The 27710-nt window shown below is 42.7% G+C and overlaps 2 protein-coding genes across 5 annotated transcripts in view; both read left to right on the forward strand.

Annotated features, from left to right (window-relative positions):
- Positions 1-1071: 1071 nt before the first annotated feature.
- LOC116497351 (transient receptor potential cation channel subfamily V member 2-like) lies at positions 1072-15172 on the forward strand. 4 transcript variants are annotated; one of them, XM_032201052.1, is made up of 17 exons: positions 1072-1806; positions 2076-2188; positions 3111-3407; positions 4074-4207; positions 4536-4688; positions 5407-5547; positions 6005-6303; positions 6747-6923; positions 7392-7550; positions 7679-7774; positions 8303-8373; positions 9081-9246; positions 9998-10064; positions 10159-10466; positions 10871-10989; positions 11734-11828; positions 12411-15172. In XM_032201052.1, the coding sequence occupies exons 3-17, from the start codon at positions 3166-3168 to the stop codon at positions 12539-12541; spliced, it is 2358 nt and encodes a 785-aa protein (XP_032056943.1). In that variant the 5' UTR covers positions 1072-1806; positions 2076-2188; positions 3111-3165; the 3' UTR covers positions 12542-15172. The 4 variants fall into 4 exon arrangements, with proteins under 4 accessions (XP_032056943.1, XP_032056942.1, XP_032056946.1 ...); XM_032201051.1 differs by having other exon boundaries at positions 1072-1420; XM_032201055.1 differs by having other exon boundaries at positions 1072-1420; positions 12366-12428.
- A 795-nt stretch (positions 15173-15967) lies between these two features.
- Positions 15968-27710, forward strand: part of ITGAE (integrin subunit alpha E) — a 32154-nt gene continuing 20411 nt past the window's right edge. The window contains exons 1-12 of the mRNA XM_032201050.1: positions 15968-17310; positions 19917-20031; positions 21378-21475; positions 21869-21939; positions 22481-22598; positions 23185-23325; positions 23667-23788; positions 24428-24579; positions 25239-25389; positions 25846-25981; positions 26613-26726; positions 26996-27117. Coding sequence (XP_032056941.1) covers positions 17277-17310; positions 19917-20031; positions 21378-21475; positions 21869-21939; positions 22481-22598; positions 23185-23325; positions 23667-23788; positions 24428-24579; positions 25239-25389; positions 25846-25981; positions 26613-26726; positions 26996-27117 — 1374 coding nt within the window. The 5' untranslated portion in view covers positions 15968-17276. The remainder of the gene's footprint in view (positions 17311-19916; positions 20032-21377; positions 21476-21868; positions 21940-22480; positions 22599-23184; positions 23326-23666; positions 23789-24427; positions 24580-25238; positions 25390-25845; positions 25982-26612; positions 26727-26995; positions 27118-27710) is intronic.

The following is a 27710-nucleotide window of genomic DNA, read 5'->3' on the forward strand; positions in this document are numbered from 1 at the left end:
CACCCTCCTGCAGTCCTGTCAAAAGAGAATTGCTTTGGGTTCTGTTTGGGCTTGTGGCAGCTTTGGAAGGAGAAATCCATAGCCAGAGTTCAGCATGTCATGATGTGGCACATATGTTCTCAATGGTTTTGGATCAAGTGTTGACTAAGCTTTGAAACTTCCTGTGGGATGTGCCCCTGTTATCAAGCTATCGATTCAAAGAGCTCGGTACCATTCTGTTAGTTAATGAGATTTTCTAGGTGAGCTCTAAATCACATACATGGCTTTGTAAACCACCAGTCCTCTACAGAGTATGGGTGAGAATCACTCCTCAGCCGTTTTGTTCTGGGGAAGGCCACAGAAGGTGCTGAATGTCATCCTGCACTGATGCTGCTGGAAATAATGATCATATTGTTTTTTCGTCTCACTTCTGTTAAAAGTAGGACAAAAAGAGCCAAGACACTTCATGTGGCCTCAGGTTTTCTGTGCCCAGAGGTCCTATATAGGGAGTGATAAGTGAAAGGGTGCTATTGTGCATGCGTGGTCTCAACTACGACCAGTTGTACATCCGTTTTCCCAGAAGCAGCCTCTCCAAAACTCCCCTTCCTTTGGAGAACCAGCACATTAAGAAGTGGGCACCAGTGGCAAATTAAGTAACCAGTAGCCGAAGTGTTTAGGAAGTGGGGCGTGCTTCTTGAAGTCTCTTGTCCTTGTGATGAGCAGCTGATGCTTAGGCTAATATCCTGGCTAGTTTCTCTGCCATGGTTTTTCTTTGCCTCGTAACTGTGGTGTGTGAAGCTGTGTGAGAACTGACTTCCCACGGAAACAGTTGACTTCACATGTTTCTTTGCATTCTTGCCCTGGGGCTGAGGGTCTTGTGACAAACCTCACAGCTAAACCACAGGCTCTAGAGCTGTCAGGGTCCAGTCAGCCTCCTGCCTTGAGATCTAAATGGGCTGTTGTTGAAAGCCACAAGATGTCGCCTCTCTGTGTGTGCAGGCAGGGGTTAAGCATTATGAATTTGCAATAGCCAGCCAGCTTTCCCATATAAGAGCACCGCACTCATTGGCTCTCTCTTTTACTGAGAAATCTATCTAGTCATTTCCTGTGCAAGCCCTTCTTCACTTTGCAAAAAGCTATACAGTTGAGTAAATAATAACAGTCAGCGGTTATTTCTTCTCACAGGCAGCCTGGATTCTCTCATGGACCACCACCAACCAGAAGTTCAATGCTGCACCATCAAAAGAATGCTAATATGAGCGTGGTCTTCTCTGCAGAAGAAGAGGGCTCTCACCCATGGATGTAAATAATTTGGGGTCTGCTTTCATGCTTATTAACACTTACTTGACTTGGTTTCTACGAAGAGATTATTTAACCTCTGAAGGATCGGTTGGGATCCCCCGTCAGATCAGTTCTTGGGTGGAGCTTGCAGCAACTTGGGGTAAGTGCTGTGCTCTTCCGCTTTTGACAGCAGGGCTTTTTTTGTGCTGCACTACTCAAAATGGCTTGGTAAAGTCGCAGAAGGAAACAACTCAGCTCTTGAGTAGAGAAGTGAAAGTTGAGCTGACAGAGTGAGCTGTCTGTTTCCTAGGAAAACACAAAGTGGATGTATATATTTCAGGGTCTTTTTTTTCAAGAACCATCTTGCTCTTGCTTTTAAACCAGACATTCTGTCTGTAAAAGACTGACAATAAATAACTCTCTTGAGCGCTGTGGAGAAATGGAAACTGCAGCTGAGAAATGATTTGGGGGAAAGGAAGACAGAAAACCACAAGCAAACTATTATGGAAGTACAAATAGCCCTCTGAAGGATTGACGAATGTACCAGTAAGTGTTTTGGGGGAGAAAATAAGACTGAAACGGGATTGTAGGGTGTATGCTTGTGTGTACAGAGGAATGTTTGTCATTAGAGTACAGACTAAACTGAATGGCTGACTTATAACGGTTCGTCATGGAATCAGCCCTTGGATTTCTTGCTGTGAGCTGCATAAAGATGTTTTGTTGCTGTTTTCTGCCTAAAGCTAACTATGCTTCCCTGCATCCTAATCTAAGCCAGAATGCTTATGCTGTGTCCGTTTACCTCTTTGCTGGTATAGGCTATGGAGTCTGGCTGTAGTCCCAGCAAGGGAGATTTCTCTTCAGAGAAAATCTGTTAACCATTTGGAGGGAGTACATGCGAATAAGACGGAGTTATTAAGCTCTGGTTCAGGTTGGTAATTGTGGATGTTTCCTTGCTGCCTCATGAACTGTGTGAACATTCTGTCATATCCTGACTGCAGATAGCTTGAGTTGGGTGTGGATCTGAGATGTATCCAGATAAATATGAGGAGATGTTTCAAAAGGGTAAAAATGGAGTTCAGGCCATATTAGACGAGACAAGTGGGCTGGCTGGGTGCTCTGATGAATACTGAGGTGCTCTGTACAGCAGATCTGGGTCCAGTTTTGCTCTAGTGGGTGCTGAGCTGTGTTAAGGCTCCAAATGTCCATGCAGCACCTGTGGTGTGTATACTCCTGTGCTGTGGAGCTGAAAGTTCAAACCCACACTCACAGGGATAGCCAACACCACGAAGATCTCTCACATTTTGCTCCAGGTTGCAGTGTAAAAATACATGAGAGGAACATAATTTGTGCATGTTTCCCCTGTCGAAATACTGCAGTTTATTACCAGCAGAAAACATGAACAAACTTAGTACTCTGTTGCAAAGAAAGCCTATGGTTAGTCTTATCTTTTTAGCCATTTGGTGACTGGCCTGCATTGGCTGCACTGAGACAAGAACAACGATCATGGTCTCCTAAAGATCCACTCTCCTTGCCTTTTATGTAAGGAACCTGTGCTGTTGCCAACAGGTGAGGTAATCTCACAAAGGGGGTTCAGATGTTCAGCAGATGAATAGCCTGTATTTCGTGTACTGCTTTTGGACTGCTACTTCAGGGGTACCCCGTTTAAGACCTTGATCCTTTACTCAAATACTCCCAATTGTGCAGAGTTTTACTGAATATCTCTCTCAAGAGAAACGTAGTCAATTGTAGGAACACTGGATGTGGAAACATGGTTTTCTGTATGCCTGTGCCACACAGTACACATTCTAGGTTTGTGAACAAATTGTGTAAATTCTCCCACTCCCTTACAGGTTTAGTCTCCCTGTGGGGAACGTCTGGTGATCTGCAAGACCATCTCTGCTAGAAATGGATAACTTCACAAACGGGCAGCCAGGCCCGGGTCAGCGGAACAGGCTGATGGGATTGCTAGAAACAGATGACAGTATCCCTGAAGATAAACCTACATCGAGTAAAAAGGAAGAAAGATCAGGGCTACATGGAAAGAAAGGAGAGCCACAGCCCCTGGAGACACCTTATCAGAAGGAAAGCAGTGACTTCCCTCCTAAAGTCATGATTAATCTGAACTATCGGCCTGGACTTGTCAGCAAGTGAGTGACTATTGGTTATTTCACAAGGGTGGGATCCCTGTTGATCTGTACTGACCTGTGCTGATATAATACATCCTGTCCCTTGCCAATAAGCTTTACCAAAGTTGAAAGTAGAAATGCCAATTCAGGAATATTATGGGCGTCTTGTGGGAGGTAGTAAAAGGTAGAAGGGAACATATTAGCCTTTTCCCTCTGCACCTGGAAGGTAAGTGTATGGTGTGTGTTGTGTATTTGGGGTTTATCTGAACCAAATAGCACCAAGTAAGCCAAGTTGGGTGTAAGAGCAACTTAGCATGGAGCCCTATACAGCTGAATTGTTCTTGCTGAGGAGGGATATAAACTAGCTAGCTTATAGAGAGCTTCACACCCTGTGATGGGACTGATTCTGATCCTGTAGCTATCTTGAGCTTCTTTTTCTGTGCTCTGGATATGTTCCACGGTTGCACATCAGACTGGATCTGGGACGAGCTCCAGCTGATGGAAACAGCAGTCACTTAAAAGCATTGTGGGAAATAACTGTCTCTATTTTTCCTTTAACTCAAAAATAAAATAGTTGTTTTTCTGTCAAACCCTTTTGCCTCCCTCCTTTCTTACACCAGCCCTCTAAAACTTGTTGCTTGTATTATGCTCTCCAGAATTTATTAACACTTTGCATTTCTCCTGCAGCCAGAAGGACCCCAATCGCTTTGACAGAGACAGGCTGTTCAGCGCAGTCTCCAGGGGCAGCCCCGAGGCACTGAACGGCTTACTTGAGTACTTGAGGAGGACCTCAAAATTTCTCACCAATTCTGAATACACAGGTAGATTCCTACTCAGTGCTTCATAAACTGGGTGAGCAGAGGTAGCACTTGTTAATGTACGAGTGGGAAGCAGGGCAATTTGCTCTTGTCTTTTTACTTTCTCCATCTTTCTGTAAATTCTTTTATTCCCTTGATGTCCATCTGAGGTTGGAGAATGCCATTAATTAAATATTTCCTACATCTGTACTGCAGACTGAAAATACTGAGGCCCTTAAAGTAACTATTGTGTTTGCTCCTACAGTGACAGTTAAGTCCAGGGCACACTGAATCAGGTAACATAAGTGTGTGAAGCACGTCCATAAACTGTTTGCTTTTTTTTTCCTGCTAGATGCAAAGACTGGGAAGACCTGCTTAATGAAAGCCCTGCTGAATTTAAAAAATGGAAAAAATGACACAATCCCACTGTTGCTGGAAATAGACCAAAAGACACAGAATCCCAGGCCACTCGTCAATGTGGCATGCTCTGACTGCTACTACAGAGGTAAGGTTTTGCTGATGCTGTGTCAGATGAGTCTCCCCATCAGGCAGGTGAGGTGTGCAGGTACAACAAAAAGAAAGGGAACTGGTGTTTATGTGCACTGCCATTCCAGAGTTCTGGTGCAATTACGGTAACAGCCTGCTCACCCTTTTTTAGATCTGATTTCTGGTTCTGGTACTGTCCTTTTCAGCCTTGAATTATACACTTCATTTCTACAAGTTTGTTTTTAGTCTATAAAACAAAAATGATACTTGTTTAATGAACCCACAAATACGAGAGAATTTGCTTAAGAAATAGGAAAGCTTAGAATGCATTTCTAAAAGTGAAAAAGGAATACTGTATAGCTGTTAACGAATGAGTTCTGCTTGCTAGGTTATCCTTTTAATAGCAGATATGCAACGTAGTCATGTACATGTATGGTTGTCTTTATCCTCCTCTCCTAGCTCTTTGGAATTTTAGTACCAGACAGGGGGAATTGTCTGGTTTTGCACTGAATCCCTGATAGTCTTGGGGCTTGTTTTCTAGCTCATTGTTCGCAGTGTGCTTTTCCAATAAAGTTGTTGAAAGTTATCAGTTGTCACCCACCCCCTGCCCAGCACTAAGACTGTAGGATTGCTGTGCGGAACATAAAGCAGCTGTGGAAACAGTGTTTTACTGAAGAGTCCTTTGCCTGTTCCCTCAGGTATTGGCAATGAGTTACAGGTTTTGCTTGTTTCCGTAGGCCAGACAGCACTCCATATTGCAATAGAGAAAAGGAGCCTGGACTTAGTGAAACTTCTGGTAGAGAATGGAGCTGATGTCCATGCCAGAGCCCATGGCGAATTCTTCAGGAAGAAGAAAGAGGGAGTTTGCTTTTATTTTGGTGAGTCAGTGTGGAATACATTCTTTTTTTTTTTTTTTTTTTAATGCCTTATTCAATGACACTAGTTCTAGCTGGGTTTGAATTACCATCTTCACTGTCCTGTAATCAAGGAGCTCTTCTCTTATTTGAATGGCTGGACTTCACAGACCAAGGTGTACAATGAGCACTTGACATAATTTTTGGTTTTATGTATTTAACCCCATCCAAGGGGCTTCACGCAGAGACAAATGGAAGGTTAGTGCAGTCAAATTAAGTGTCTAGAAAAATGTTCCCAAAAATAAGGAGTAACTGTTTACTGTAGAATCCTTACTGAATCTAGAGACACTGGAAAATAATTTGTTCTGTGGTCCAGTGGTAAAACTGCAGGCTATATTTTCCCAGAATTGCTTTTTTATTGCTTAAAATTTGTTTTTTGTCATTCCTGCTTCCCCTCTAACTACTGTCCTAATCTCTTCAGGTGAACTTCCCCTCTCCTTGGCTGCTTGTACCAACCAGCTTGAGGTGGTGGAATATCTTCTAAACAACCCTCACCAAAAAGCCAGGATCCAGGAGCAAGACACACAGGGCAATACAGTCCTGCATGCCCTGGTGATGATTGCAGATGACACTGAGGAGAACACCAAGTTTGTGAGCACAGTATACGTTGAGATCTTGAAGGCAGGTGTGAAGCTTGACCCAACATGGAAACTGGAAGAGATAGTGAATTATGACGGATTAAATCCTCTACAGCTTGCTGCCAAGACAGGCAAAGTGGAGGTAAAGATGAGTAAAGGGAATTCCTGGGATTGCTGAGAAACAAGGGTGACTGCAGCATACATCCTCAGCCTAGCAGTGGGGTTGATGTAGAAGTATCTTGTACCCAACCTGTAGTAAAGCTGCTGATAGTGGCAGTGCCACAGGAGACACAAAAGAGGCCTCCTCCTGGCTGCCCCAGTTAGTGTCCTGCTGAGCCCCAGCTGGCTGCTGCTGCTGTGTCCCAGCCAAGGTAGCCGGTCTGGTCTGAAATTGGTTCTGCTCCTGGAAGAGCTGATACAACATGTAGTTATGTTGCCTGCTTTTAGCCAGTCTGGTGTTTGAATACAACAAAGTATACAATGCAGAAGGCAAGACATTGTTTGAAGGTGATTTGTGTATGCTTGGGTCAGTCTGTATCTTCCTCAAATACACATTTTTCTGGTATGAATCTGGTTTCTCTTCAGATCTTCAAACACATCATCCAACGAGAGATCAAAGACCCAGTGTACAGGCACCTGTCACGCAAGTTCACCGAATGGACATATGGGCCCATCCACGTCTCCCTCTATGACTTGTCCTCTCTAGACAGCTTTGAGGAAAACTCTGTGCTGGAGATTCTGGCATACAGCAGTGACACGCCAGTGAGTGCTTTTTACTAAAAGTTGAAGACAGCAATGTTTTTTCCTACCTTTTTATATTGTTGTTTTTTAATCATGCAAATTTCAAGTTAATGCGATCTTTTATACGATTGTTTCTCTGGAAAATAAATGCATGGTGAAGTATTTGCATACATTACTGTTTGTAATTTGCTTAGAATGCCTTGGATAATCTATAAAATGAGAGGTGTTCTTGATCCTTTGGTTGTCCTACGCTGAGGTTTGTTCAAATACCATGGTGAAGCCAAGCAGAATTAAATTCCTATGGGATGGTTAATTTTTTTCATACTGAAAGGCCTGATTGAATAAACTCTTAGAGATTCCATAATTGCAGCCACTGAACTCTAACTCTGAAAAAGACAATCCTCTGGTGAATTTGCATTCCTGTTGACACATAGATACATTTATTGTTGTTGGTGGTGTTTTTCTGGTTTGATTTTTTTTTCTTAATAGAATCGATACAAGATGGTGGTTTTGGAGCCACTGAACAAATTGCTTCAGCAAAAGTGGGAAACATTTGCTTCCAAGAGATTCTACTTCAGTTTTATCTCATACTTGTCATTCATGATCATATTTACAGCCATTGCCTACTATCAGCCCTTACGGGTAAAGGTAAGCCCGGTGTTCTTTTATCTAGCAAGGCCTGAATGGATGAAGATGTGTTTTAAAAGGCTTGGGGTGGTTATCACCACTACTGCTGTCCGTCTTCAGTATTATTTTTTTATTTTCTTTTCTTGCAGCCTTCATTTCCAGTGGAGTTCACAGCCGGAGGCTTCCTGTGGGTCTCTGGACTGATCATTATCTTGCTAGGAGGCATTTATCTAATTTTTGCTCAGGTATTGGCATCTCTCATCTAGTTGCACTGCATGAAAGGAAACACGAAACAAAACATTACTGACATAAAGGCAACAGATTTGGTTCTCCTGACATTAGGATGTGCGAGTGGGTGGCAGGAGAGAATCCTGCTCTGAGACACAGTGTCAGTGTGATCTGGCAATGACAGGGTGGCATAAGCCAGGTTCCTGCAGAAGAGGAAGAATAGGCTCACAACAGTAAATAATTAGGAGGGGGGGTTGTGATTTATGATACTAAAATGCATGCTTAGCATTTAGTGCTATTAATGCTTTTGATAAAGCTATAGAGCTGAGTTGTTAGCCCTTGTTTGTTCTCGATCTTTTATAAATTATGGCCTTGTTTTCATCTTGGAAGAGTGACTAGCTGAAATTTGGGATCTTGAAAATGAAAGCTTGAGGAGAAGCTTATGGAGCAAACCTCTCTCCTGTGCAATAGGCTATGCCAGGCAGCAATCAGCCTCGAACGTGCTCTGTTCTAATGAATGGCTACCATTGATTTTTCTCTCTTAGAGTCTGTACCTGCGGAGGAGACGCCAGTCCCTGAAGACTATGTGTTCTGACAGCTGTATTGAGATCTTGATGTATGTCTCTTGAGGTTTTTAGTGCAATGAAAGCACGGGTGAAATTGGTTCTCTGCTGTGTGCAGCTAAGTTGCCCTAACATTACTAGAGAGATGGTGAGCAGGAAAGATTGATTCTCTGCCACTGTCTCCTCTTTCCATCCCTACCCTGCTTGTTTTTCCTACCTGCTGCATCTTGTTGTAACCCTTTGTTGTAATGGACTTTGCTGGATAGGGTTTGTCTTTGGATTTGGTCAGAACATAGTAAAGGCCAGGTCTTCAATTATTTGACAGTTAAAAAAAATTACTTGCTGAAAAAGAACTCAAGTTTTTAATCACACAGCCTCTGTGGCTCAGATTTTGTCAAACGGGGATAATTTCTCATTTTCCTGAAGAGAAATGTTCAGACGCATGTGTTTGCATGTATATGTGCATGTATTCATACGTGAAAATGCTTTTGCATTTCATATTAGTTGCATTTGTTATAGCAAACAGTTAAGAGTTTCCACACAGTGAGATTAACCAGTTCATAACAAAACTGCAACAGCGTATGGGTTTGGTTATAACAGGATTTGCTTATATAAACTATGAGTCTGATTAGCTGTGACTTTATATGCTCCACGTAGCCTGGAAAAATGTGTTTGCTTTTCCCTGCATAACAGAACAGATCTGCAAGTGGGCCTTTTTGTTGAAGTAAGTCAGTTTGTCACTCATCATATTTCTCTCCAGCTTCATCCAGGCTTTCTCCTTGCTGTTGTCAGCAGTCCTGTACGGTGCAAGCTCAGAAAACTACGTGGCAGTGATGGTGTTCTCCCTGCTTTTGGGATGGGTGAACATGCTGTATTACACTCGGGGCTTTCAGCGCACCGGGATTTACAGTGTCATGATACAGAAGGTCAGTACTTGGAAGAAACTTAGTGTGAAAAACTTTTAGGTGTGGGGAACTAATAGAAGTCCTTCAATTATGTTTATTCTCTTAGGACCATGAAAACCATAATAGAATTGATGTATTGAGCCTGGAAATAAAGAAGTTGCAGAAGGAGATTAGACCGATTTCTTCAAGGAAGCGTAATGGTGGAAACCATTAGTTTGATTATCTTTAATTATAGCAAGTTAGAGCAGCTGATACCTGTTGGTCAGAAAGCAACTCAAAACTAACAGTCAAAGTCAGCATGAGTTCCCTGGAACTGTTATGCTTGGGCTGAGAAGTGTTTTCAGATCCATATGGGAGTCTGGGATTAGAAAGGCAAGGTAGAAATGAGGTGCCAGAGAAGGATTCTAATCACCACTTGTGTGAAACCCAATGGAAATAGAAAAGAAAGAGCCATGTGCGTTGAAGTGATTTGGAAACGGCCATACTGGGGAAATGACAGAATTATTTATTAGTTTCAAAGAGCCTATTCATACAAATATAGAAACAAATATGTTCTTGTCGTGCTCTCAGGTTAAGTTCTCAAAACTGTAACTTACATGAGGAAGTACCTTAACATGCACTAGTAGTTTCTTAAACTGGATAAAGGCATTTTCTGCTTGCTTTTTGTGTTGGCATTGTTACAGGGGTTTGTTTTATGACTTGTGAGAACAGGAGATACTCTTGGTGATTTCATGTGAGATAAAGAATGGCGTTTCCTTTTGATTTATTTCAGACTATCCTGAGAGATCTGCTGCGTTTCCTCTTGGTTTATATGATCTTCCTCTTTGGCTTTGCTGCAGGTAGCAACTTAAATCAACATCATGTTATAGGCTGGGCTGCAAGAAGTAATGTTTTTCTAAGGAGGATTCTTTCTTTTTTCTATTTTTCTCATAGCTCTGGTTACCCTGATGGGGGATGCTCCTGCACTGTCTCAGAACAAGTCTGTTGCTCAGATGGAGAATGCTGGAAGTCATGCTATGTATGGGGGGCTGCTCAGCGTCTCCCTGGAGCTCTTCAAGATCACCATTGGGATGGGTGACCTGGATTTCCAGGAACATGCCAGATTCAGATACTTCGTCATGCTTCTGCTGCTGCTTTTCGTGATCCTCACTTATGTTCTGTTGCTCAACATGCTGATTGCACTCATGAGTGAGACTGTCACTGACATTTCTGGTGATAGCAAAAGTGTCTGGAAGCTGCAGGTGAGAGACAGTGCTGCTCAGCAGTTATGTCATGGTCCCAACTCCTACTTGAGTCTCATAAAATCAGAGATGACAGCACCTTGTCCTGAACCTCAGTTGTAAAATTCTCTTTTTTATATAAATTTACACTCAGAGGATAAACCCTAACATCATTTTTAGGTGTATTTAAAGCTCATGCTGTTTGCTTGACTACTAGCCTGTTCAGATCCACATGCATAATTAACATGAGAGAATTGTATTTTTTTTTTTTGGTCTGATAATGTTAAGCTAAGGAACACTTTGGGATTGAGCTCCAAAGCGATTTTCCAAGTCAAAGTACTTGCTGATTCAGGAAAGTTTAATCAAAATGAGGCTCTGGGCTCTGTATGCCCTGTTTTCTCCCTGACATGGGTTTCTTCTTTCAGAGGGCTATTGCTATTCTGGAAATAGAGAAGGCCTGGTTGTGGCGCCAAGGTGGGAAGAGGAGATCTGGCTGCTTTATGTCAGTGGGCCTCAATAAGAAAGATGAAAGGTGGTGCTTCAGGTAAGCCAGATGTACCAGTACCCCTTGAACTCCAGCCTAGTGCTGGATTCCCCTGAACCACCCCAGTGAATGTCAGGGCTGACTTGGCAGAGGGACCCAATCACATGTTCCTGGGTGCATGGAAATTGGCTGGTGATTGCAGTGCTGGAAGTTCAAAGGCAAGTCACCAAGACGTGTGCTGCCTAACCTGCATCTGTGCAGGTGGTTCTGGTGGCAGGCTGTCTGCAACGAAGCTTTCTTCTCTGCTGCGAGTAAAGCTGTGGTGGGAGGTCTGGAGGCTGGTAGCCCCTTAGCTCAGGAGCATGCAACATGAGAGCAACACGAGGGGGCAGCACTCCTCCCCTCGCACGGGGGCTGGAAGTGCAGATAAACTTTTTTTCCACCCAGCAAAACAAGTGCTAGCACCGCTTCTGTAACTTGAGGGCATTATGTGCTGTGAAACGAGTATAGAAAGTGGAATTTAAGATGCTCCTTTGTATTAAGTATATTCCCTGGGAGGAACTGGAGTACCTTAAAACAAGCAAATTACATAGACCAGCATACCACGTGCAGGGAGATAGATACTGACCTCCCAGAGCTTAGACTACAGAAGATCTTTACTCAAGGAAAAGCTCCGTGGGTGCCATTGCTACACTAGGATTGTGTTGGCAGGAAGGAGCTGGGTTGGGATGCTGCAGGACAATGAGATCTGGGATGAAATGCTGTGTTCCATGCATCAGTGTCTGTTGCATTTTGTTTCTCCAGAGTAGAGGAAATTAAATGGACAAATTGGGCAAAGGAGGTGGGAGTTCTTAAGGAGGACCCTGGAAACACCAGTGACTCAGAAATAAATCCAGAAGGTAAATCAAATCATTAAGAAAGTTCTTCAGTATCCTTTTGGCTTCTTGCTCAGTGGCTATTCTTTGCATGTTATGTCTTCAGTAATACATTTTAGGCAGGCCAGCAAGAGCTTTTCTTCCCTTTGACTCAGATCAGCAGCCAAAATGCATGTTGCTTTTTGTAAGAAAGGTAAAATGTAGGTCCGCTCATACCACAAGTGTTAAAAATCAAAGCTTTTACCACATAAGTCAGGGAACTAACACTGGCAACTTTGACAAATTCTGCCTTAGATCATTGTGTTTGCTTCCCTCCTTATACCTGGGAAGCAGCTCTCTGTGGACAGTTGTTAATTTCAATAGAAATATTTTACTCGGTGGTGGAACTTGGTCAGAATCTCTACTGGAGTTAAACACAGCCTCCTGCTCTTTCAGCAAAAGTTCTTCCTTGATGCTGGTATTCTAGGAATGGGGAGGTTACAGCGCTTAAAGTAATTTATCTGGTATATGTTGGATTTTCCCTAAACCTGCGCTCTTCTAAAAACTGGATCCCTTTGCCAGCTTCCTGCTGACAAAGGGCTGCTGTTTTTATGTCTCCTGCTATAGAGACAAGATCAAGGAAACAGGTGACACAGAAACAACTGAGATCAGCTGTTTCAGAGGAGCAGTCACTACTGCAGCCCCAGCTATCAGCAACTGAGATGATGCCTCTAGAGGGACAAACCAGAAATCTTTAGCGTCTTCAAAGGAGTAGTCTTCCTATAGCAGCTTGAAGAATTGAAGGCATTGCCAGTATTAAAGTGCATTTCACCGAAGACTGTGGTTCAGCCTGTGGCTTTAAGTGTTTTCAAGCACTTTAATTATGAATTTCCTCTGAAGAAGCCATTTTATCTCAACCTTCTCTGCCTGACACTTTCTTATTACTATGTTTAAAGGTGCAAGAGCAAGATCATAGTGGCAGTGGGGAGTGGCCTTTGGGAGGGCAGTGCTTTGTCAGCTGCATAGAAATAATGCTGTTTGCCATAAACAAGTGAAGGATGGAGTTGACCTGCCTAAGAACAGGTTGATTTTTTCTTTTGTCACAAGAGACTGCACTGAAGTGCTTTGGAATAAAAAGTATTTTAGAGGCATAAAGAGTTACCAACGATGTAGCTGGTTTCTGTGCAAAACACTACTGGTGTGAGATGTGAGTGGACAAATACTCTAGCTTCAGTCATCAAGAGCCACACTAAATCTTTGTCTTAATACCTACTAAAAGTCTTTTTCTTAGTGTCTGCAGAGCTGGGTGTTTAGACCACGTCTGAGTTCCTGTTTTATGGTATGGTAATGAAAGCATTTGCACGATGTGCACATCACTTAAAAACACAGAAGTGATGTGAATCTTCTGGAACTGTAACCTCATAAGGTGAATTTCTGAAACATGTGCCCTTAAGAGATTGCTTTGTCTTTGCAGAAAACAGCAGTAGAATTCTGCACATCACTTCTGAGAGAGAGGGGGGCCAAAATGTTTCATGTGGTTAACATTTCCTGTCAGTCTTAGTGGGTTTCTTACCTTGCTGTAAATGGCTACCAGAACTTAATTGTTTCCTACCACTTCATGGTGGGAAACATCTTAAACTCTGAAGAGGAGTAAAAAAAATGAAACTGTCTCACTTCCAACCTATATTTAAAAATAATGTAGTATTTCTGTAAACTATCAGTATTGCAAGTTTACTTAATTGAAAGTGTTCATCCTTGAATGTATTCTCAGAGCCTCAGCCTCTTCCAAAAAGAAATAGAAGATGTGATCAGTGTGGACTGTTAGGCATTACCAAATTCCTTGTTATATTTCACCCAGTATTGTGATGACCTCGCTGCCATGCAAATTAACTCTTGTTTTCCCTGCCTCATGCCACATCTGAAACTGTAACAGACTATGTTGCATTGGATGCATGCTTCGTAGAAGGAATGGGTAGTGACAAACCTGAAAACGCTGCAGACTACAAATGCTGGCAGCACCTTTCCTTCAGTAAGATAAACTAAGCAAGTCGAGATCTCCTGTCTCTCATTTCTTCTCTGAGCAAGCGAACCTGGGAGGTTTCTCTCTTGGAGACAACCATTTTAATCCTGTTGCTTACTTACACCTACATGACTGGCAGCAAAAGCATTGCTTTTACAATTTATTCCCTGTCACTTCAAACAGATTCTTCCCCTGTGCTGGGCAATTCCCTCTGCAGCTTCCCTCTGTTGGGTATCTGAATTGTAACGAACATTTCTCACTCCAGCTTCTGCTGTCTTCTTGCTTTGTAAAACCTTCAGCTGCTTTTTCCATCTATGGCTTTGTCCTAAGTGTTCCCAAGATTTGGCAAGGTGCTCATATTGCACAAAAGGATCATCTGACATGGTAATCTATTGCTGTGCATGGTGCTTTGCTGTAGTAGGGACACTTTGAGATTCTCAAGAAATGCAGAATCAGATATGCCATCTGTGCTTGGAGTCTTAATACAACAAAAGAGAAATTGGGTTTGTCAGCAGTGGCTTTGGTAGCTGTGGGCTGTGACAGCTTGCTTTCAAGATCACCTGCTTCTTCAAATTTTCCTTGGACCTGCTTCTTTTTAAATCACTTTCTTAAGCTTACTAATATTTTGATCTGCATCAAAAAAAATAATAAAAAAATCCTATAATTTGAGTGCTTACTGTGAAACAGGCCCTTGCTATTCCTTGTGTTTCACAGTCACGCAGAGAACACCAGTCCCAGCCCTCTGAAGCTCACACATGAAGGAAGATGAACAGTAGACAGGGACAGGCAGATGCAACAAACAACTACATCAAATTGATCAGAAGGTTTAGCAATGCCCAGACTGTTGTACAGTTATTTGTGTTCATGGAAAAAAAGATTTTTGAGGAGTTCCCTTTCTGCAGTGGGGTCCTCCTATAAAGCTGAGGTGAGTCAGTACTATTGAGATCAACATCAGTAACCTCCTAGGTTTTTTGTATCCTCAGTCAATGCACAAGGCTTTTCTTTGGTTTCACCATCTAAGCCACTTCCCATTTTGGTCACGTAACAAACAGGTAGGCTGTCTGGGGTTTACTCTGCGGGACGTCTGCTGTTCCTTGGAAGAGGAAGGAATGACAAGCAACTTCATGGATCTGATGGCCCAACAAGATTCTGGGATCCACTCCTAAGAGATCATAATGTTTTGTCAAGAAACTCTTCAGTCCATTACACAAGAAATTATCAAATGGTGAAGTGTCCTTTCCCTTCTGCTTCTGGTATTTACCTACTCACCTACATGGAACCTGTCTTCAATCCATCCCTATGCTAACTGGGAGGCTTTGCAACATTCTCATTAAAAAAAAAAAAAAAAAAAAAAAAATTATCAAACCTATGTGAATGAATACCTGCAGTTTCTCTCCTCTCTCCTCTATGTATAAGCCATAAAGGCACTGAAAACCAAGCTATGCCACGGAGAAAAGACACCAGCAGCTCTCATTACCTTCCCTGCAGGGTTATGGATGCCCAAATCCTCCTGTGTGATTTGGTCTAAGTTGCCTGGTACAGTTGGGAGATGAATGCAAGACTGTATTGCTTCCAAACTACTTCTCAGTCACACTTTGCCAGGTCATTGCTTCCTGTGGCCTCTCTACCAAGCTTCAAACATCTCCCACTGCACAGTGATCTATCTCACTGCTTATCTGTGTAATTTTCTTAAAACAAGCTCCATGCCCAGTTTGTATGGTTCCTAACTCCCCATAAGGCTGTTTTCCTCAGGGGTAAGGTTTCAAGCAGTTTTTTCTTGTCACTCAAATGCTGTGCATGTTTTATCGTTGTTCCTTTCCCTGTTTTTTCAAAGCATGCTCTGAGGCTGCAGCCAGTATGAGGAGGTGTATGTATCTGTCTGGCTGATTCCTTCTCTCTTCATCTCTTCATGACCTGACGTGCAACTGAGCATACTTTCCATTGCCTCTGTAGCTGGCTAAAGGAGCCTTTACAATGTGACAAGCAAAAGGGCTAAGACAAAGAACAGATGCTTTATATATTGTCTCCATCAGCCACAAAGAGCTATTTCCAAAGCAAGGTGGCTGGCAGATTTCTCAGCTGGGCTGTTCTTGTTATTAGTAATCAGTTTTGTTCTTTGCTCTACTTAAAAAAATATCATTTGTTGCTCTGGGACTAAAAATAAATAAATAAATAAATTAGAAAAAAAAAAAAAAAAAACATTTTAAAGAAAACTATTCACTTTTGCCACCTCCTGGCTGCTTCAGCAGCAAAGCATCAGAAAGGTGTGACTGTGGCTACCTCATGGCTGGCACCTAACTGTTATTAAAATCGAAGTGCAAGGAGTGTTTTCTTTGCTTGTTTTGGTGTAATCTTTTTCAGTTTAGGTATGTGGAATATGGAATACTAATGGCCCTTCTGGACTGCGAGGCTCTGGTGGTTGTTGCATGTGTGTTAAACACAGTGAGTCCTTAAAGGAAGGGAGTTGGAGGTAGCTAGAAAAAGTACATATTGCACTATTTTCTAAGAATATTTGGAGAATTTACACTTTCTGAGCAAAGAGCACCATGTCTCTGGAATGGCTTTCTTCTCTTCCCTGGTCCAACCTTTGCAAAGGATTTTCTCTTCAGTTAAATCTTCTGGTTGCTTAACATTTACTATTTCAATTTCACTAATGTGTATTTACTATTTATTTCTTCACCAGTGAATAGCATCCACCATTGCACTTGCAATAACAACCCCCTGCATACAAATACTGCTTGCTGTGCAGTACCCTGATACCATGAACTATCTGGGATTAATTTTGGGCTAGTCTGCTCCAAACTAGGGGCAACAATACAGAGAGATGAGGGATTAATAGAAGCCAAAGAATTGTTGGTACAGGGAGTAGAAATGTGCAGGATCCCTTAACATACCCTGGGCATCCTGCCACAAGGTGTCAATATTTCTGTTAATAATAATATATTAAATAAAAAGGGAACACCAGTGCTATGTGTGTGTGTGTGTGATGGGGGGAACTCAAACCTCTGCATTAAAAAATTACTATGATGAGGGGCATCTGAGAGCTGATATCTTTCTTAAATTGCTGCTGTGAGCTCACTCAAGTGGATCCGTCTGCAAATTTCTATTTTATGTGGCATGTCCACGTGGCAAGCACCAAAGGAGAAGGTGGACAGTACAAAAGCCCTAGAGGCTTTTCCAGATGTATCCTATCATGCTAGGTATACTAAGGGTGCTGATAGAGACAAATAGAAATGCTAAAAATTACCATGCAGTAACATAAGTTTGCCTTTCTGTAGCTATTTGCATCTGCAGTTTTATTAAAATGTCACTAGTGTACGCCTTGAAACCTCGGTTAGGCAATCTACAGTAGAGTCACTTTGTCTCAGCGAGCACGATGAGACGTGTAGACCTGGAGAATCATCAGAGGAAGAGAGCTGCTTTTGCCTGGTACCTCCACTCCTCCTCCTCACTTCATCTTAAAGCTGGGAACGATGAGGTTGTTCTTGTACCTGCTCTTCCTAATGAGTGAGTCTTATCTCTGCATTTATAGTTTTATAGTGCTCATCCTTAGTGGGAGAAAAGTGGCTGCAGGGTGAAATTCCACCCAAATTCAAAACAAGAAGTAATCTTTAGCCTTCTATAATTTTTTTATTTCTTTGGCTGTTTGCTCATCATGAAGTAGGTGGGTGCACTGTGGGTTAAGCAGTGTGTGCTATCAGAGAGACTTCCCATGAGTTTTTGGCTTACTGATCTCCTTAATAAGTGCTCTAGAATAGGACTTTTTTTACAAGAAAATTCAGAACCTTTGTGTGAGAATAAGAATGCATAAAGTAAGGTATAGGTATGAATTAGGAATATTTCCCGAGCCAGAGTCGGTATCCACAGTGTTCTGTCCTGTAGCTCTGGGGGGACAATTCTGTCATGAAGTCGTCTCTAGCTTCTTGTCCCAGAATGGGTGACACCCTTCTGGTGCTACTCCAGCAACTGACAACTGCACTTGGCATGTTACTGGCCTCGCTTCCAGCAACAGCACCAATAAATGCTAGATTGATTCTGTATGACAGAATTCTTGTTTGTCTGGTTTCTTTTGCAAAAGATCCAATACTGTATAGATCTACTCCATCTGTACAGAAAGAATATTGTTTAAGTATTCATTTCACACCCTCATCAGCATCACAGACTTTCTGGCAAGCTTTGCAATTCCAATGTGTTTGGGAAAAAAATGCTATTAATTTTATTTGTTTAATGAGATGTCAGTCAAAGTTCTCTGTAACTTGTTTTACTGTGAGTATAGAGTTAATATCAGGGTTGATGCTCTACTATTTTCCTTATTTGCATTTGACTTCTACACGTTAGATGATGATGTTTTATGTCTGCTAGTACTTCTGTTCTTGTGCTTGTCGTAAGGAGCTTAGGTAGCTCCCAGCTTCGTTAAACTTGTAAGTTATTAAGAGAGGTGCCCAGAGAACTTACTAATATTTTTTTTTTCAAATTTTGATCTGTCTTTATTTGGGTTATGCAAGAGTAAGGGGGAGTAACTGGTGGAGGCTTCTCTCTTTGTGTGCTCCAGTTGTTCTTTTCTATCACTCTCCTTTAGCAAGCTTTTTAGCATTTGTGGGTTTTGCTGTTCAAAGTGGCAGTGCAGCAAAGTGCAGTTGTCTGTCTTGGTGGGTCTTGGTTAGGTTCCTGGAACTTATCTAAAAGATCTGTGCCGAGGGTATAAGCATGTAAACTACAAATAATTTGCTGGTATAGTTGGTTAATTTATTACACGCAATTTTTCCCCTCAGGTTAAGTACAGTACACTTCGCTTAATTCAAACACCTGAATGGCTAAAAGCTGAGTCATTTGTGTTGGAAATCCCTGCGAACAGGGAGTCAGGAGCACAAAGTTTAAATAATGTGGCTTTGCAGCATGACAGCAGCACAACTAGGTGCAGACTTGAAGAGTCCTGTTCCCAGGCCAAATACCATGTGAGCACAGGAATATTCACGAGTGAGATCATCTGTGGCAATCATTTATTTATTTTTTTTTTGTTGTCTGCTTGAGAGTTGCCCCTTACTTCAAAGACAGCTGAACTCATTCCAGCATATCTGGAGCTCTGTTTCTGTTTTGCTTTGAAGGAGTTTTACTGGAAGCCTTTGTAAATGTATGGAATTTTTAGACTACTACAGTGAAAGCATATACAGATGCCTAGAAGCATCTCTGAGTTAATTTAGGCCTTTTAGTTGGTGAAAGGAGATAAGCAAAGTAAGGAGGTAGTTCAGGATGGTTTGCCTACACTCTGAAAGGGATGCATGTCATGTCCCTAAGTATGGGACGTTTCAGGAAGCAGAAGCAGACTGAAAATTCACCGCAGTCAGGGCACGTTGCATGTCTTTGCCCTGACTGTGGTATTTTACTTCTTCCACCGATGCATTCGTAGCCAGCCTGGGAAATAATATGGAATTAATTGAATAACCTCATATTCAGCTCTGAGTGAAGTTAGAATCAGCAGAGATTCTAGATGGATACAATTCACATTTTGTTATTTACTAGTTTCAGTCAGGCATGGAGTTTGTGGCCACACTCATCTGAGGTTAGTATGAGGTTTTCAAAGCTGTCGCATCGTTGACAGGGATTTGGTCATACAGCACAGCTCAGTGCTGGAACTCACAGTGTTTGTCATAGCACCATGCTCCCAGCCTGTGCAAGAAATCAAGAGCTGAGATGTGAACAGCAACAAAGGTTGTCTTGCCACAGAATCTGACAGTTAAAACACCAATATCAACCCTGTTTTTGTGGGTTGCCTTGCACAAAGAAAGTAAGTTCATTAAAAAAAATAAAAATAAAAGATTACCTTTAGCCTTTAGGGTGCCAGGTCAGTTACAAGGAATGTTTTGTTCTGTTATAAAGGTCGACCATGGATGCCAAAACAGGACTTGCATTTCTTTATCTTCCGTTAGGTTGGGCAAGAAAATTATTTGTTAATCTAAATGAATGAAATCTCCATAGCTTGGTAACTCTCCTTCCCACCAGCTGTCTCTGTGCCATCATGGTGGGTAGGGTTCAGGGACGGCTGGCTCAAGAGCCTGTGCTGGTAATGAGGACTCTGCAGGTCACCATCTGTGCTCATTTATTTTTGTTTTCAGTGATCAAGTCCTTGAGGAGCTTTAATGTTGACACTGGCAAGAAGTGGATCACACCACACACAGACTCTCCGTTGTGGCCCAAGGTTCTTCAGCACTCAGATGGGAACAAAACCATGTAAGCAACAGAAGAAAGAAAAACATATCCAGGCTTCCCAGGTCTTTGTGAATGATCGTGGTCTGAGCTCATGTATCTTCTCATTTTCTACAACTGTTATTACAGGTTCCCCTGCCTGGGACCCAGAATTGTTCTTTGGTTCTTAGGGGCTGATATTAATGTTTAATCATTACGTGTCCATTGTCAGCTTGTTAGCCTTCATGATGCTTCTCCCCTCACCCTCTGCTAAGTCATAGCACTGTGCAAAAAAGGCCGTCTGCTCTTTTAACTAGATGGCAGAAGCAAGCAACTGGTTTTCTGCAGAGCTCCCTGGTATATCATGTGGTTTTTAGGGCTGCAGCAGTCGTGTCTACCCACCAGCTGCCAAAAGTTATGTTGTGAGCTTGGTCTGAAGACCATAAAGAGCTAGAAACTGCTATATTTTGACTGTTGGGTTTGTAGGGGAACAGAAAAGGATAGCTAGGCTGGTGAATAGAAGCCAACCACAAGTGGTTGCTATAGAGATAACCTATATTACGCTTAGCAAAGTAGTAAGGCTGTGCAGCAGATAGCTCTGGAGTAAAGAAACCTTTCCTATCCTGTCAGCACAAAGCGTCTGACTCACAGAGCAGTCTCCATTTCATATGACAGTGCTGCCATTTCCTAGGATGGGGTTTGGACTTCCTTACTGCATTCTAGCCTCCTTTTATCTCCAGTATTTTATGGGCAAGTCACTTCCAGACTTCTTCCTTGGTCTGGGATAGCTTTCCTGAATTCGTTGTTCAGATCAAGTCCTACTTGCAGTGACAGAGAAGTGGGGGATGACAGTAAAACCCCTTCTTTAACCCAGTTCAGTCAGTGGCAAAACTGTCTGCTGTGACCAGAGACTGCTGCAGAAGAGCTGCTGGCTGCGTGGTGGAAACTTTCCCTGCCAACAGCCCAGACAGAACCCGTTTGGGACAGCAGTGTGGTGAGGGAGAACCTCATTCTTCCCTTCCTCAAGGATCTGAAAGAGAAACTGAACAAACTCGGTGGTGTGGATATTGTATGTTCCGATTTCCAAAGATGCAATTTGCTACTGGTGTCTTCTAGTGATGGCTGGGTGTGCAACCAGCTTGGAGCACTACCAGTTCAGAGGCTTTAGGGGAACAAATGTGAAGGTTGAAGATTTATAGGAGAAAATAAATGTTTTCTTAGTAGCTTGTTCAGCTCAAAACCACACCGGTGTCCAATTAATTGAGAGACGTGTTGTCAGGATATGGTGTGGCACCCTAACCCACAGATTTTTTTTAGCACTCTTCAGTATCAAAGGACTCTTCCTGATTGTGCCACCTTCCCTCTTTTCCACTTTTTCTCTTGTTCCACAGGATTTTGGTTACTTCCTCAGTAGACAATGGGTTGGGCAGGCTGAGAAAGTGCACTGTTCTGCAGGACAGGATCCAGTGCCAGGAGATACCTTTGCAAGGTACAGTCCTACTTCCCAACACTTGATTTGACATGGGCATGAGGATGTGTGGAAGGAAGGTGTTTCAGAGAGTACTGAGCACATTGCTAGGTCCCTTAGCTCAGCACTTCATGGAGAGAAATGCAAACCCATTGTCCCAGAGGTTGGGAGTGATGTCTTTGGAGGCTGCAAGACCTCTTCTGCCACAGCTATGTCTTCACCTAATCTTTGTTGAAGTAGAGGCAAAGTTTTTTGTTTCCAACATACTAATTATTGCTGTAGCTGCTGATAACACTGACTCTTATTCTATCTGCCCAAGGCTGATAAGTACCATATCCATTTCAATATTTTTTCACCCACACTGTTCTCCCCTCCTTCCCTCCCTTGTTCATTCAATCGTTCATTCAATTTCAGGAAAAATTAAAGGCTCCAAAAACGTCCAGGATGGTGGCATAGCTATTGACAGGAATTCCGACTGGATCCTGGTAAGGGACTGAAAACATCCATGGCTGGGAATGACTGGATTTTTCCAAAACACTGTGTATGTTTGCAGGGAAATACAAATGAGCAGACATAAAAGAAGGACAAAGACCGAAAGCTCTTGGCTGGACACTGATTGGTTGGAAAGCCAGCTGGTGCCTTGCCAGCCAAGAGAGAAAACTCAGAAGGGTCCTTTTCATTTTCATCATCTGGGGATCGCAGTGGACCTCATACTTCCCTGCAGCCAGCCCCACTCAGAGGAGAAGGGACGACTGGCAGAGAAGGCTTGAGAGCCACTGACTTGGAGGCTGCCACCTTCAGCCTGGGGGTACCCCAGCCTCACACTTTGTGGGAGCTCAGGTCCTGGCTAAGCTGATGCAGCAGGGATCACAGCAGGGAAGGGAGTCACCGCTTGCTTTTTTACTCTTGCTAGGGTGCCTTTAGTGCTGTGCAGGGGATACTGAACCTTCACCAGATGGCATATTCAGTCGTCCTCTGTCTATGGCTCTGCTCGTTATTCATTAGCCTTCCCTGCCACCCCCACAGACTTGCCTGCAGAAGAAGCATCGCCGGGCCTTCACCACTACAGAGGACATGAACGGAGTCTGTACTCTGCTCACCGCCGACTTGCGCAGCACAGCTTTCCTCAACCTCACCAGGATGGGTACGGGAGCAGAGCCAGCACAGTGCCTTTGCAGAGGGCCAGAAATAGCAGCATGAGGCTGTGACCTAACAGCGGGGCCCTTCTGAGTTCCTAAGCAGGAAGGTCTATGGTCCGCTGGGAGAGACTTAAGAGTTGAATTTTATGATGTATTATACTGACTTCAGCAGGGTTACAGGGTTCAGCCCTGAAGACTAGCACAAAGCACCAGGGATTTTCTGTTGTGGTCTCCCGTGCATACAAAAGATCCAGCTCTTAAGCCTGGATTTAGAAAAGCATTTATATTCTTAGCAAATGGATATGACAGACATCCACTGGGATTTTTAAAAATGCTTGATCAGTCAAGGTTGTTCTTTCCAACTTGCCTGAGCTATTGTGGCATTTAATCAAGGGAGCAGAGCGCTGGTTGTATGGCCTTGCTCTGCTACTTGCAGTCATTGCAAAGAATCTGAGAAGATTACATTAGACACCTATAAGGTCTCATTTCATCTTCGCTAGGAAACAGATGCTGATTTTAAGTTATGTTAATTAGAAGAGTATTTTTTAAATGTAGACTGTCTTTTTTATTCTTGCTTTCTTTATTTTTAAGTTGAGACCAAATTAAACGGCATTCAAAGCAGAAACAGCAAAGACAAGTTTACTGCCACCAGCAGCTCTGTGAGCACAAACAATGTCAGCATTACTTGTGGTGAGCACTTTGGCGGTGCATGGAGCAACCACATGTGCAAAGGTAAGTACTGGACATGAACAAACATTACTTCCTTGAAAGCAGCTTGTATTTGTGTGACAGGAGAGAGCTGGGGAGGGAAAAGGTTGAGGTTTTGAAGGTTATGGTAAACTTCAATCACTATTACCATCATCATTAACTGAGATTTTTTAAAAATAAAACTTGTTACTACCGTGTAGATCACATCATCAGCTAGACCTGCTTTCAGAATGGCTGGAAGTGGTCAAATATTTGTTTGTTTGTTTCTGATTTGTTGTTTATGTCAATGTTCTTGAACTCTTGCTAAATGTTAGGATGTTTTGGTGCCTTTTCAAATGTTCTTTTATATTTAACTGCATTGACAGAACTGGGAACAGAGATTGCTGTCATTCTGGGTGGATCAGAGAACGCCAAGTCAGATGATTTTCAAAACACCAAGAACTCAGTCATCAGTATGATGAAGTCAACGTGGCAGAAATGCTCAAAGGTGTGTGAAACTGCTCAGTCTTGTTTTCTGGTAGGCAGGATGACCAGAGCTCTAATGAAGAATGGAAAGAGTCCCACAGTTCTCATACTGCTGTTTGAACTACTCGTAGGGATGCTGGTAATAAATCTACATATTGTAATGCAAGAGTTAAATGTTAGTGATCCAAGGATGAGGAGTAGCTGAAGATGGGAGTGGAAGATCTAGGAGTGAGTTTTCACGCCAGTAGCATGTTTTACCAGGCACATCTCTCAGGGCACCTTGAAGCAGTAGACATACAAATGAGTGAGGCTTATAAACCATTACTTTGAATGATTTAAATAAAGCCTGATATTTGGGGACAAAGTGAGGCTGAGCCATGTGGTCGCGAAAGATCTGGCCAGACAGATAAAATAAATACAGCAAGTTCAGACAGAAAAATCATTTTAAGCCAAAGAAAATTAAGTCAGTTCCTGGAGCTGATCCAAAAGGGAACACCAGAATACAAATGTGTGACAGAGAGATAAAGATAGTTGATCTGCCTACTATTTGCAATGTAGGCCTTCCGTGTTTGTGCAGTAAAGTTTGGGACTGAACTTGACGCTCTGAGATACTTAGAGATCCTTGTCTGACCAAGATGGCTTTGCCATCTTCTTTCTCCAGGTCAGGTTTGCTGTGGTGCAGTATGGAGCACAGACCCGAACTGAACTGAGCCTGCAAGAAAGCTGCAACAGATTAACTGCTCTCTTCAAGGTCCGAAATATGAAGCAGCAGAGTTCACAGACTGACATTGCAGCCTCACTGCAGCATGTATTGTAAGTTCACGTGTCTCGGGACGCCCCTGGGACACTCAAGTGATTTGTTGCATTTCATGTACATCAATACAGCCTCCTGCACCTCCTCTCTATTCTTCTCACACCCTCACAGTTATCACTTTTCCAATGCTTCTCTTAGTGACAGACTCTGCCAACAGAGGCCTGTGAATCTATCTGTCTGGGGGTCTCTCAGGTCAAACTCTGGCTTTCAACAAGGAGAAATTGCCAAGAGGCAAAGTGTAAAGTCCTTCCTGGCTGACATAGGAGCGTCAGCATGAAAATGCAGTCACCTGGGTCTTGCTTTCAGCATGTGCTTGTAGATCTGAGGCCTTTCCCATATTTTTCACTCATCTGCTGGGTCTCCCTGGGAGTCTTGCTTTCCTCCTTGACTCCATTTTCATCCCAATAGCATGACTCTGACAACACTGAACTTCATTGTAAAAATGCCCCGTGTGTTGCTTGTGAAGGCAGAGCTATTAGTTGTGGATAGCCAGCATCCCTGGAAGCATAATGTGAGCATGTGCTTTGCATGTCTGTATTGTCCAGACTTCTGTGTGCTGAGAGTTCAGTGAACATCAGCACCCTGCCAGCAGCACAGATTCCTGGCTCTGAAGACATAGCTTGTCCCATAAAATACCTCTAGGCTTGTTTTTCTACAGGGATGAAGTCTTTAATGAAAACCATGACTCCAGACAGACTGACAAGATAATCATTGTCATGGTATCTGGACAAGTGTTTATAGAAGTCCATCAGCTGAGAAATGTGATGAACTCCCTCAAAATGGCTAAGGTCAAACTCTATGCTCCTAAGGTGAGTAGGAAGAAACGTCAAAGCCACATTTTTTTGCTTGTAAGCTCATGTGTTGGATAGAGATGTTTCCATCCACCCCATGTGTCTACTTCTATGCTTTAGCAGTGGATGGAAGAAAAAGTGTTGCATTAGACATGCAGGATGTCCAATCTGAGATGCTCTCATGGCTCCCTTGACTCTCCCAGTCTTCTTGATTCCAGAGAGCTTGTTTTGGAGGGTGTCAAGGAATAAGTTGTAGAAATAGAAGTGTCTGACTTGTATAATTCTTATGGCTCTAAAGCTTTTCTTAGCCTTTTCTTTGCAAATAAGGTTTTTCTGTGCAATCTAGGATCAGGGCTGCTTTACCAAGCTTTCAGAAAACTCCCTCCCTTTCAGGCTGTCAAGTTTTTAATTAAGGCAATTTTCTGTGTGTGTATGAAACGTGCAGTCTCCATGGCTGTTGGCTTTTCTCCCTAGATTGGAGAGTTCGTTAGCAACCAGTGGGTCCCAGAAGATCTGCAGAAGGCTAGAAGTGACTGGCTCATGTTGTCTGCATATGAAGATTTTGACGGTTTCCTTTCAGAGTTGCAGAGAGACACTCTGATTGAGTCAGGTAGAAGAAATTCCACTCCTCACACATCTCTCTTCGCTGTAACTTATAGAGTGCATCTGTGATGGTGGGTGGCTTCATTGCTTAGGGAACGTAAATACATCCATCCAGGTCTTAGCCTGTTCTTGCAGTCACCTGCCCAGCAACAGTAAAACAAATAAAAATTATTTCTGTTACATTCATAACAGTCCTCCTTAGCCAGCCAACCAGGAGGACAAAAGATTACATTCTGTATCTGTGACCTGCAGCCAAAACATTAGTATGGAAAGACAGATAGATTGCAATAGGTGCTTTAAAATGTACACATTCATCTTCCTTTCAGTGTTTCTGTTATGATACTTACACTTCTGGGTGTACTGGGAGCAATTTATTTCTATTAAACTGTAGCTGTTTTTTTAAGATGAAGACCTGATGTCCACAGCCTTCAAAACTCACAGCTTTTTCCATAGCACCCATACTCTTGAACCTGAAAGCAATATGATCCTCTATATCCTGCAGGGATGAGGAAGAGTTCAGCTGCCAGGCAGCAAGGTGCAGGAACACTGCATGGGCAATAATGCAAGGTTTCAGTTCACTCTTTGTTTTCTCTCCCTGTTCCCTGTCACCTATATTCAATTTTTTTTTTCTGTTTCAGATGAAAGTATGCCAACTGAGACACCAGGACGCAGAAACATTAATGACAATGGTGGCAGCACGCTTCCTTCCTGGATGGAGAGCGACAAAGAGGAGGAGGAGGAAAATAGCTTGCGTACGTGGTGAAGTATCTTTCAACAGAATCATGCTGTGGACTGTCATGAACTGATGAAATCTGGGGGGTTGCTGTGCTGTAAGCTTCCAGAGCTGAGCTGTGGCTCATGCTGAAATGACAGTGGGCAGTCTTGGTGCCATTCAGTTGCTGTTGGAGTGAGATTATTTGTGTGTTGATTGATAACACTGGATAAAGAACTTGGTCCTGACCAACATTACTGAGCTCCAGGGAGCCTTCTCCTTACTCCTTTATTTTCCATATCCTGGCAGGCTCTGGGACAGAGATTGCTTTTATTTTGGATGGATCAGGGAGCATTGAGCCAGAGGATTTTGAAAGAGCAAAAGCATTCATCCACAAGATGATGAAAACACTGTATGAGAAGTGCTTTGAGGTACTCCCTACTCTCTTCAGCAGGCTAAAAGTACAAAGTGTGCTGTGCTTCGTTTAACCTGCCTCTTCGCCAGAATTTGGGACCGTGCAGGTTTATTTCCATTAGGATGGGAAGGCACTTCTGTAGCTTGCATGTGTTCTTGATGTCATTTTGCTTACATAGCAGTAGGTCCTCAGTCTTGATCCTAACAACACTGTAGAGAGAAAAGTCTGTGGTTTGTTTGCATAGAAATCCCTAGCCCTGCTATGCTGTCATGCTTGGAGCCCAGTGAGCAACATCTCTCCTTTCGTACAAGGTGACGGTCGTGACTTTCTTGTTTCCTGTCTCTGTTCCCATATCATAAAATCTATACCCACAAGCACAAAAGCAACAATAATCAGATCATCCTGGAAAATGAAGGAACAATGCACTAATATTACAGATAATCCTCTCTGAAACCTGCACATGTGCCAAAAACATAACAGGAAAATGCAAGTACTTAAAAACAAATTTGTGTTTCCCAAAACAATTTTTTTCTGTCTGTACAGACAGTGTTTTAATTTTCCTCACCTATAAAATATTTACAACAATCCTTGTTTCCGCATTACACATAT

This window comes from Aythya fuligula, chromosome 20 (genome assembly GCF_009819795.1).
Source record: "Aythya fuligula isolate bAytFul2 chromosome 20, bAytFul2.pri, whole genome shotgun sequence".
In the NCBI taxonomy this organism is placed as follows: Eukaryota; Metazoa; Chordata; class Aves; order Anseriformes; family Anatidae; genus Aythya; species Aythya fuligula.